The 12,788-nt window shown below is 34.6% G+C and overlaps 1 protein-coding gene across 2 annotated transcripts in view; it reads right to left on the reverse strand.

Moving 5' to 3' along the window:
• Nucleotides 1-220: 220 nt before the first annotated feature.
• The window catches only part of MAN2A1 (mannosidase alpha class 2A member 1), a 120,931-nt gene continuing 108,363 nt past the window's right edge, over nt 221-12,788 (reverse strand). For both annotated transcript variants that reach the window (XM_064736194.1, XM_064736193.1), the window contains 3 exons: nt 8,202-8,396; nt 3,543-3,653; nt 221-3,199 (listed from right to left, as the gene is read on the reverse strand). In XM_064736194.1, coding sequence (XP_064592264.1) covers nt 3,023-3,199; nt 3,543-3,653; nt 8,202-8,396 — 483 coding nt within the window. In that variant the 3' untranslated portion in view covers nt 221-3,022. The remainder of the gene's footprint in view (nt 3,200-3,542; nt 3,654-8,201; nt 8,397-12,788) is intronic.

Genomic DNA, 12,788 nt, shown 5'->3' on the forward strand with positions numbered 1-12,788 from the left:
CAATCTCACATGTTTACATCTCTGAAGCAAGCATCTATCCTCTTCTATTCAGCAGCTGTGAAAGAGATTGCACCTTTGATCTCACTACAGATAACTGTCATTCCCAACAGATACTGACATATGAACCTTTTCAAAGAAGTTATGTTTGTTGTTTCTCTCATTTAAAAAAAAATAAATTACAGTTTGTTAAAGCCAAGGCATTAATGACACTGACCACATCTCACAACAACATTACCTTTTATTAGAGATCTTATTTTACATATCCCCATAAGATATAAAACCTTCCAAGAGAAAATATCAAAAACCTTCAGTTGAAATCAATTTCTTTCAGATAATATGAGCAAGTAAACCAAAGAAAATTAAGGAAAAGGAATGTTAAAAAACCCCAAACCATAAAATCAGAACAGGTACAACTCTTGTATGGAAAGTAATTACAAGGTTTTAAACCATTTCTTACACAGCACTGTTCTTAAAATCATACTGGCAAGGTGAAGATGCTTGCTTCTCTTAACCAATAGCTCCAAACCCAGCAGCTATAAAAACAGAAAAAAATCCCCAAATAATAAAATTGAATTATATGGCCAATTCACAAAGAAACAACATAAGAATTCTTTAAGACTTGTGCAAATCAAAAATCTAACAAAAACCCACCCAAGTAAAACACAACCTCATTGACAGCAACATTCGGAACCAATTCAAGCAAAATTCTTTTTGAGACTTTGACTGGAGTTTTGATTTAGTAAGGGATTTCAGGAAAGGATCTTAAATTGAAGCTGTCATTACACACACAAAAAAAAAAAAAAAAAGCAAAGGAACAAGGATTACATCTGCTGGTTAAGGAAGATTCAGGCACCGTGATTGTACAGATGATAATAAAAGTAAAGAACCAATTCTATATGAAAAACCTTTCAAAGCAATTCCAAGAGGCAAAATACTTTAAAATTTTATTGCATTAAAATTTTCCTTTTCTGTCTGGCAAAACTGAAACAGTATTTTGAATGTTTTCCTGCACGGAACACATAAAAGTATCTTAAACATTTTAATTCTGAAGAAGCAACAAAATAAGTGTTATGAGAAATTTCTGCTGGCAAGTCTACTAAGCTTTCAGTTCCAACAAAAACCAGCATTTTCAAATACTTTTACTTTATAAGAAGTTACAGTACATGTTTATTGCATGAAAACATCCATTTATTGGATTTTTCTGATTCTTCCATTTGTGGTTAGAGATTCCTGTATTCTTGATGTAACTTGCACCAGATCCTACTAAAGTATTCCCATTATTACAATACACACAGTAGATTGAATTAAGAAAATCTACACAATCTCAACAGAGATCCAACCTGTGACAATGCATAAAATCTGACTTTCATTTTATTTTTAGATAGCCTGTAGCTACATAAAATAATTTGATAGATTTTGATATTTGATATAATTGTTGAACAACAATGATGAAATTAAATACAGGAAGCAATATTAGAGCTAGCACATCTTTTTACCAGTTATGATGACTTTTCATGCATTAGTATTGAGGATAAGCAACAGGGTATGGAAAAGTAGAGCACAAGCGAGAGATAGAAGAACGAGCTATGAAAATAAATGACAACTATAAAATGGGATCATACTCAAGTGAATGTTTATATATATATAACTGTAAACAGCAGCTCTACTTAGGGAAATGCTTTCCACACTTGGATGGCTTAAGTACTAAATATGAATTAATATGGGAAAAAGCAAAGTCTCCATTCTTCAGTAACATGAACACTGGCAATGTAAGTGAGGTTGTAAGTTGGTAAAATATTGTTTAAAATATAGGCACATGATTTGGAATTAACAGGTCACCTCAATCTGTGACATGCAAGCACATGTTTTGATGGGTTTGCAAACTATATCTTGCTTACTATCAACCCTTTGCATCAAGTTGCAATTTTCTCGAAAGCAGCTGAATTTAGCTTCTACAGTAATTCTTTTTTTGTTGGTGTTTCATGTTATAACATCATATTAATACATTCAAATAGTCAAAATGTTCAGAATAAGGTAGCACAAACTTGGTGCAGGAGTACATAGATCAGTGTGGCCAGCATTGTCAAATAGGAGATACACAGCTTAAGTATTATATAAACTACCTTTTCCCCGAAAACATTAACATAGACACCAAAATTGTAACAAGACATATCAAAAATAAGGCACATTTATTTTGATATGGTAATATTGAAATAGAAAACTCATTTCAGAGGACACTGGTATCTAAATGAGTTTTATAAAAAATCTTGTATTCATGATAATTATGGACATTTCTCATCATGGTAATGGAATAATTGCACATATCCCAGTGTGTCAAGTAACAAAATGGGAGTTTTATTAAACAATTCCATTGCAAAATTACTTTGTAGGTTCAGGTTTTTCTATTTACATAACTCAGGTGAATGGTAGAAGTATTAAAATCTACCATCACTTATCACAAGTACTGCAGGCTTTCATTTTACCACAATTAATAATCCCCTTTGTGTTGAATAAACTGAAATTAATTGCGGAATAAATTGAGATTATTGTAATTTATATAAATGATTGCAAATATTTGGACATTAGCTACTACACAGGAACACTTTATTCCATTTTTTTTCCAAGCTGCATCAGGACATTTTACACTGAGTTATTCACACATAAATTCACCAACAATCAGGAAAAGAAGGCTGTTTAAAATCTAATCCCCTGTTTATGAAAATTAAAACACCAGAAACATCATTAATTAGCATTTAACCTGAGATTTAATCTGTTGAGAGGTTAACATCCATAGAAATTTCTTCATTTGTTGTATTAACTCATAATGATGTTGCTATTTTATGGGGGGAAAAAATCCAAACAGAAAAAAAAAGTTGCTTGCAACATGGCTTTTCATTGTGTTGGTCAAAAAAAAATAATTACAGAATGCATCTTTTTCTCACAGTATCCAGAAGCTGGAATAACATTAATGTGCCTTTTATTGCACATGAAACTCAGAGGAGATACAATTGCAGATTCTTCTTTATCTGAGTGTGAAAGCAGGATTTAATCTCAGCCGAATCCGGAATGTATTTATCTCCATAGAATTCATATTTATTTCACTTATATTTCTGGCATCTGGAGGTGAATGCATCAAAGATAAAGATGTGGGTGTAAGACTTTCCACTCTGAATTTGGTAAAGAGTTTATGCACCTGTATCTGGAGGGAAAAAAAAAACAACAAAAAACTACATTTAGAAAAATCAGTAAATACCATAAAATTGTACAGTTCCTTGCAGGAACCAGAAATTCTCATGCCAAAGATTTTGAGTATTTCTAAATGTCATAGATTAAATTCTGTGCAATAATTTAGATCTTTTTAGACAGTAGTCACTCACTACGTTTCAATGTAATTTAATTAGAATATTCAAAATTACTAGAAATATTTGGATTTGAACTCTTCTTGCTTGAAAATAAAATAATATTTTCTCTTCCACCCAAAAGATAATCCCAAACTTATTTTAAAATTTTATTTTAAAATTCCTACAGATTAATAACCATACCTTTCCCTGAGTGGTAGAACAGAGCAGACCCGTGTCTCTGTTTGAAAATTTACAATCAAATCCCTTTCTGTGAAGAATCAGAGCAGCTTCATCAGATGGTTTGGTATCTACCTACAAACAAACACTATAGAATATTACTCACAAAGTATCAGTCAGGAAGACATTTTAGGACATAAAAAAAATTATCCTTATCATACAGCGGATATTTACACCTTAAAAGATTTTACACCTTAAAGACATTTACACCTTAAAAAATGTTCAGCCTAGATTGAACTGTTGGGTCTTTTTAAAAAAAATTTATACAGCTAAACACAGAAAGAAGTAAATGGCAAAGATTTGAAACATACAATGTACTACAGAATATAAATATAAGTCATTGAATTTAAAGGTCATCAGATGCACATGTACTCACGACTCAGGACTGAAGTGCAGCTACCATACCTGTAGTAAATGGCTCGCCACAAAAATTATATGGCAAAACAGAAAACAAACTAGAAATCTAATGTAAACTGCAATACTCAGTTTTACATATTCAATGGCATTATGTTGAACAAACCTTCATATAGCAAAAAAGCTCTCTAAATCAGCTTCAAGTGTCCAGAAAAATGTACACTGAGGTACACATATGAAAAAAATGTAATATTTATCTCTAAGATAAACATTACTTTTGAGCCTCAAGAGACATTATAGAGTAAGCTGCTCTGCACCCTTCTCTAGCTCCATTACCTTCCCCTGGACATTTTCCAGCCCCTCAATATCTTTATTGTGGCTGTACCCCTACACTCACTGTAGTCACGTATTTAATATGATACATTACTTTATTTCTTTAATTGTTGCTGTTTTACATTCTTCCGCTCTTAATCTTATTACATATATAATAAGAGCATAAAAAAGATGGTTCTATCCAAAGCCACGACAGTTCTTCAGGCTATTTTTCTCTGATTTATTTCTGGTTTACTTGCTCTTATACTGGTGCTTTTTCACAAAAGCATCAGCCATGAATTAAGTTCATTTCTGGTACTACAGAATACATCCATTGCTTGGAGAATTCAATACCAACAAGCATTAGGCCCTCTGTGATGCATTATCTCCTGAAGGTGTACCAAACAAAAGGTCTTAATCTAACAGATCCAAATTTCTTTTCATAAAGGTGATCATAGATCAGCTTGTACCAGCTTCTTTGAAACGCAGCATGACAAAGAATCAAAGTACAAACAATTCATAGTATAAAGTACTCATTCATATAATAAAAAAAATTACAAACTTTATGGGTTTAGGTTCCTCACTTAAAATAGTAAAAAAATTTATTCAATAGTATTTGGAGTTGAAATTAGATATTTTTTAGTAAAACACTAACAGTTAGAAACTTTGCATAATTTACAAATCACAAATAAAACTCTGCTTCAAAAGATTTTGTGAACAATAGCTTATAACCACCTAAAATCAACCTCATAATTTACGAATAATGCCTGCATTCAGCATATGAAAAAAAATTTCCAGTATTTATTAACATTCATGGCTAAAGAAGTTCTCATGCTGTTCACTGAAATAGCAGTGCCCCTTTCTAAATGAAGTGAGGTAATAGCTGTGATATTTTCCCCCCCCCACTATGAAACACCTGACTTGATTTTCATTGTCACTGATGTGACAGTGTTGCACATAAAAGTAGATATTTTTATGCACACAAAATAATACTGTCTGCTTAAACATCAGATTAGGGAAACATTAAAATTCATACTGAAAAAGCCTGACTTCCTATGGGGTAAATTAATGTTAGAAATGACAAGCCAGTAATGGGTATCAACACTTCCTCTAATTCACTTAAATTATCTTCTAGTAATCTGCATAAAAAATGCATGTATGCATTTCAAATGATGGCATGAATATTTCATCTCCCAATTTTTTAGAATTAAATATTATCCTTATTAAGATTCAAAAGATTTAAAACAAAAAGGTAACACACAATTAATGATACCCTGAGTAAAAGTGTTTTGGTCAGTATAAATATCTATGATTTAGTACTCCACCTTCTGCCACACACCTATTTTTTTAGTGTTGTAAAAAAAATAAAGCTGTTCTAACCCGTTATCAAAGCAGGTGAAAGATTAAGTTGTCACAGCCTCCACACCTACTTTAACTAACCTGTTTTTATATCATCTCTATGTAAATTAGATTAAATACATTTAAGGTTTATGAATGTCTTAGCAAGGATGGTCTTAATTTATATCAAATACACCTTCTAAACATGACCATGCTAACTGCATGAAAACCTGTAACAATCTCCTCAATTTTCAACAAGTTACAACATTCTTAACCTTATAAAACTTCACAGCACTGTTATTCAACAAAAAAGCCCTAAAGACTGTGCTATTAAATCTCTAACAAGCTTTCTTAGAAGAGCTGTCAAAATTGGATTTGATTTGATTTAGATCTCTGAGAATTAAAATGCGACCTTATAAGAAAATTTTTTAAAAAAAATTGTTAGGCTTTCTCATAACCGGTATCCCAGGGCAATGCTTCTAAACTTTTGATGAAAGAAAAAACATTTAAACTCTTTTTAAGTTCTATTACTGTAAGCTAATAGACACACACTGAAAAGTTTAGGCAATATGGCAAATTTATGTATTTATGCTTAGTATAAAGGGGCAAATCTACCGTGTTCTGGACCTTGAATCCCAGTTTATTTACATAAGGTTAAATATCTGTATTCTGAAAAGCTGGAGTTCTGTTAAGAAAAAAATCTTTAAATATTGTAATCCTAAAGCATTGGACTCTTCCATGACAAGGTGAGATGTCTTACAACAAAAACAATATTCTTTCTGATTTCTACCTTAAATCTTAACAATTATTTTAATTTGGTACCCTCTCCTCTGTAATTTTAATGGATTATGGAAAATCAGCTTCAACAGTTTAAGCAATGGAGAGGCATAAATTTCTGTAAAAAAATTCATTGTGTCAATTAGCCAGAATTATGTCACCTGTCATTCAAATTCTTGGAAGCAAGAGAATGGAAGCAGAAAATGAGGAGAGATTTACAGACTTATTTGCATGGCATAGCACCATTTTTGCTGTGGGGAAGAACATTCTGTATCTCTAATGGCAGTGTTCCTATCCTATGACTGCTGCAAGCTCTCATTTTGAAGCGGACACATTAATGCAGCAAGCTCAAGAGCCATCGATCGGCAATCAATGAAACACACAGCTGAGGACAGAGGAGAGATCACAGTCTCAAACAGCCCCATTTCAGCTGGGACAGTGGGGCCTGAATAGCCCATATAAAACCAGAGAATCCACTTAGAAGTAATAACACTGAATTCTGAAAGTGGGCACTGAGCAAGCCTGTCTTTTCACAGCTTTCATACACAGATCATACAAACCAGGCGATGGATTTACACCTCAAAAATAGAAGGAAGACGTTCATGAAGGTCTGCCCCTGAATTTGGTATGTTGAAGTAAACCTGCAATGCTGAGCTGATTGAAGTAAATGAAAATATACACTGTGAAGTATGAAACATTCACTTCATGTGAAGATTTAATTTAGTATCAGGGTATTCCTAACTTTTCAAAGGCACAAGACCCATAAAATCAAGAAATCTTCCACTCTGAAATTCAGAATAACAATCGGTCACAGCTGAAGGGCCTTACACAAGATTGAACGACTTACACAGAAAGCATGAGAAAGCAAACATTGTTTAAGTTCTAAAATACAGATTAAAACAGAATGAAGATGAGATTCAACAGAATATAATCTCATGTTAATACAGACAAGCCTACCATCATGGAGACTCTAGAGGAAAAGGGACAAATAGTTTGTATCCAACTATACCAGAATTAAAAAGGGATTGCACTGTGCTAGCAGCACTGGTGTGAATAGCCCTGCAATACAACATAAAGTTAACACACTCACATTTTTAAAGGAGCTGAAAAACTGAAAAGAATTTATAGAACAGTTGGCAGGAAAATAATGCAAAATCAGTTCCAATCCCTCAGTTAATCAAAGGGAAAATTAAATTCTGGTAGTTATATACCTTTCTTTCCTTTGAAGGAGAAAAACACTGAGAACAGAAGAGCTTTTTTTGTTTGAATTTTTTGTTGGTATTTTGTTTGTTAGTTTGTTTTTTTTGGTGTTGGTGACATGTTTGGGTTTTGTTTGTTTGGTTTGGTTTTGGTTTCCTTACCAGAGAATATTTTCACAGGAACCAATCACGAGATGCTGTTAGAATAGCTAAATTAGATCTTGTAACTAAGCTTAAAAACATTTTTACAATGAAATTTGGGTTCTAAACTATATTCTTTAGCAAAAACATACTCAGACCAAACTCTAATGACCTTAAATTTAATTATTCTAGTATAGAAAAGGCAGAGGTATATGAATGGTTCTCTCTTAAACTTTGGGAACTTATTGAAAGGTACCCCCTCCAGAGACAGAATCTTGCAGTATGCATACTAATATGTTGTGAAAAAACACAATCCCCTCATTTCTTGTTATTCAAACAGACACAAGTCTCCAGTTCTTGCAGAATTAAGAAAAGCTCATCATCACGCTGCAGTTTGTCATATCATGTAAACCCACTCACAAAGTACTTTACAAGAATAGATTATTTTACTATATCAATAAGCTACATCATATGTTTGCAAAAATCAGTGGTTTGACCTTACTTTTGCTTGAATTGTCCTCAGGTTGACTATATGCATGTCACAAGGCAGGGATGACACCAGTGGAGCAAAAGTACTTATCAGCTCTGGGACACCTGAATCTGCATTTGTTGTCATTGGAATTAGAGGATGATTCAAGAAGAGAGAAGTCATATGGCTAAGAAGTGATGGAAAACTCACTGGTGCCTTCTCTTCATTCTGCAAAATACAAAAGAATGATTCAAGTTAACATACTATCATGTCTAAATTTTGAAACTCACTTACTTTATACTTCCAGTAATTACACAGAAATTTTCAATTTCTAGACTGCCCTTTCAATTACTTTTAGAAAATTTTGGTCATCCATTAATTTTCTTCTACTGATAGATATACTTGCTGTTTTTATAAACAATAATATTTCAAAATTATGATGACACCTAATTTTACAAAATTCTTTGTTCTTCTGTGTTGGCCCTTGATGTTTGAACAATACAGTTTGGAAAAAAGAAATTAGTTACTACTTTAGCAAGTTGCTCCCATTTATTCAGTATCTCTTTGTCTATGGAGAGGCAGACAGGCCTTTTGCAGGCCTCCTCTTCCACATTACTTTATGACCTGTATTTCTTGCCTTCTCCAACTTGTATCCCAAATCCCTCTTTCTATTTTAAATCTATTTCTCTCAAACTATTGCTGGAAGAAAGAGCAGCTAGCACCTTTGTCTTGGACTGCATTGCAAAAGATTTCTTCCAGAAATTTTATTTCAATGTCATGCCAGTAGGAATCAAAGGTATTTTATCTCAATAATTTTCGAATTTTGTCCATTCCAAAGTTTCATATTTTCATTGTTTTTACCTGGCTGCAGAGGTTGCCTTACAAACCTGAGATGACCAAATCACAACAACCAGTTAAAGCTCCAGAGAAGCCAAGGAAAGGAAATAAAAGAAATTTAAACAGGCAATTTCTATTTTAGAATGTCAGTGAAGATAAGAGTAGAAATGGAAGTGAAAACTTCCTTTGCTCTTTTTTTTCCCTTGCATACTTAACGAGATAAATCCCTGCTTGTTGGTGATATTTAGCAAAAACTTTGCAGAAAGTTTATTGAAAATATAGTATCTTATGCATTGATACATTACATTTGCATTTTATGATAGGCTGGAAATATGGAAATAAAAAACAAATGGGAGACATTTAAAGCAAAGGGAAAGATTATTTTTCAGCCCATAACAGAAAACCATAACAGTAATTTCTGTCTTGGGGTGTGTTTGCATGTATGCATATTTATTTTTATTTCTGCAGTAGCACGAAATACAGCTGACAGTGAAGAAACTGAAAATATTTCAGGCCTGAATCAATGAAAGATGGTAATTTCTGTTTTATTCTTGGTGCTTTCCTTAGTAATAAATAACACTCTGGCTCTTTGGTATCTACTAAGCATTGAGGCTTAGTATTTTTAAGAATCTATTATGAATCCCAAATGATAAAAGTGGATTGTTGTAAAGGATTGCTCCTCCATGTGTGCCATTGCAATGAATTCCATCGTCTCATGGCATCTTTAATCAGTACTGAGTCTTCTAATTCCTCAATTTAGCCCTTGATTTTTTTTCACTACCTTGAAAAGCTCAGTATCATTCGTAGACTTCATTGCCACAATTTTCCTCTGTTCTAATTACAGCATGAGCAATCTTGCTCTACGCATAACTTAATAGAAAAGTCTTCCATTCAAGTGCCTGAATACATGCTCTATACACAGGGAAAATGTGCAGATCCATGTTATTTCAAAGAAGAGTTCATTTTCTCACCCCAAAAGGAACACTGTTCGCTCTGTTGCCATAGAAGTGCTTAAGTCAGTCAAAACATTTAATTGCCATTTATTTTCTCATCTTTCACCTTTTTTTTGCCATGTCAAGTAAGTTGATTGCTTGCATCTGAGAACTTAAAATGAGGTGTTCTAAAACATCTTACAAATCACACATGAATCAGAAAAAAAATCAATTCATCCTTTTACACTATTTAAAACAATATATTATAGATAAGCACAGCCTTGAAGGACTGGCAAACGCTAGATCCAGAACTCATTCACCTTGGCTCATTTTTGCTCTCACTGTTGTCTAAACGTCATATCACCAGCAGGAACATTGTTCTTATCCATTATCCACTTTGGAACTAAGACTTAGGGGGAGATTTTATATTGAACCTTGTATTCCCACATCTGGAACGACAGTCAGTTCTGGATGGCTGCACCAGCAGAAAAAGTGCAGTCATTCCCTGAATCTGTGTGACAGCAATGGGAATGGAGCATAGAGAAGGTGTCAAAAGCTGCCAGGAGACCAAGGGAAAAGCATGGTGAAGACAATGCTTCCACAGAAGACTGGGAAGGGACTCTTCAAATCACACTCTCCCCTAGGTACACCACAATCATTCAAAGGCTGGAGTATATCTTTTCCCTCAAGTCTAGTGATGCAGAATTTAAACAGGATTGTCTGGAAAGAGAGATGAGAAGGGTTTGCACACAAACAATGTAATAGGAAGAATATTTACTCTATGCACAACTTCACCATGTGGATGGCTTTCAGCAGTGCCCTGCTGATGTGCATCAAAAGATGCAGTCCCACAATCTCCATCCAATTAAAGTATTGCTCTCTCAAAAGTGACATCATTTCCTCAATTTCCATGGCAGCATTTATCACTCAAAGTGTGAGCGAAGCTCCTCTGGCTGCCTTACAAATATTAAGTACTGGCAAGAATTTGATGAATACCAGATGATGATGTGCTGGCTTAATGAGCTCAAATCAAAGCATATACTGCCTTTTTAACCATCTTACAGTACATCCACATAGAGTTATTCAATTGGAAACTGTGTTGACATACAACCCCTTGAATGGCTATACAGTAAACATAAATGGAGCCGCATTTAGGATCTCCCCTTGTCATCAAAAGTAAGGCGAGTAATTCTAAATCTTCCGTTTTGAGGAGACACAAACTATAATCCAATATAGTATTGGATCACAATTTGCAATAAGTTTCAAGAATCCTTTCATCTATAAAAAGTGCTTTTACATCAGAAATGAGCTATTTTATTGATACTCACAGAAATAATTGAAAGGCTTTGGTTGGAAAGGAACTTAAAGGTCAACTTGTTCCAACTCCTCTGCCACAGGCAGGGATGCCACCTACCACATCAGGTTCCTCAGGGTCCCATCCAACATAGCCTTGAAAACTTCCAGGGACGGGTGATGGGGACGAATCTGATTTTTACTTATGTGCTATACATGAGCTGAAGGATTCCTATTGGGGTGTACACATGCTGGCACCCCTGTGCACAGGGAAGCTTTGCTTGGCAGCTGGTCAGGGGAGAGAAGCTTCCACAACTGGGCTGTGAGCAATCCCCCACCATTCGCCAGTGGGGCAAAGCCTGGGAAAAAATGCCAGGGAAATCGGGCTGTGGGAGGGACTTCAGCACGTACAAGCAGGTAATGAGACATAAGGGGGCACTGGACTTGGAGGGATCAGGGGTTCACTCAGAGGGTCAGCTTGACCACTTTCCCTCCCTTGTGTTCTCCTCCCTGTCGATGGCTTCCCTGCCCGCACCTGCTCTGCCCTGCCTCACCATTCCCACAAACCAGCCTGGAGCTGTGTCCACTGTTCCCTGACACCGCCACTCCACGTCCTGCACTGCCACTGCCTCTGGGAAAAGCCACTCTGCCTCCGAGACTCAGAGGGTTTTCTGCTAACAGTTTAAATTAACTAACTAAGGTCCCTAATTAGAGGGGGAAAATGCAAATTAGACTCTTCAGAAATAGTTTTGTAATTGAACTGAAGAAATCAATGGAAAATTCTGTAGAGAAAAAAGTAAAGCTGAAGGAGTTGATAATTGGACACCAATTTAGCTAATGGAGAATGAATGAAATTTTCAACACAGACAAGTAATCTAAAATTTCCCATATAAAACTAAGAAAAGGAAACTGAGGCAGACAGTTTATCAAATCACATTCTCTTGACTATTTCCTCCTCCTCCAGAGTCTTCTCTGCAGTGACAACATCCTCCCAAAAACCTTAATCATAACAGTAAACCCAACCCCCACTGGCGTACACACTACTTAATCTAACCTCAGTGTGTAAGAACAATCAACATCTAATCTCAGTGTGTAAGAACAATCAAATACAATCTGGAAACAGGTATAATTCTGGGCCTGCTAAATCAAGGGATGAGGACTAAAATAGTCTGATACCAAACCACTTGGATTATTGCTGGAAATAAAAAGTTTCTCATTCTCTTTCATGTTGTGTCAAGAAACAATTTTTATCAGCTTTCCGTCTGACAGGTTCAGAAAACCAATGGGCAGCACTCTTCAAAGGAGAATCTTTCTAGACTGAAAAATCTAATCTGTGGAGCAAAAATGCTTTTCAGAGTATCTTTATTATCAAAGAATATGGAGAAAATATTTTAAAATATCTTAATCATAAACTAACAAATGACATCAATCAGGAATGTAAATCAAAGAATTCCAAAGACAAATACAGGGAAAAACAATTGTTTCTTTCTGTACAATTCAAAGACTGGCAATCAATCAGTATGTTTAATGTGATGCTGTTTCTATATGAGAAATGGAT

This window comes from Zonotrichia leucophrys, chromosome Z (assembly GCF_028769735.1).
Source record: "Zonotrichia leucophrys gambelii isolate GWCS_2022_RI chromosome Z, RI_Zleu_2.0, whole genome shotgun sequence".
Taxonomy (NCBI): Eukaryota; Metazoa; Chordata; class Aves; order Passeriformes; family Passerellidae; genus Zonotrichia; species Zonotrichia leucophrys.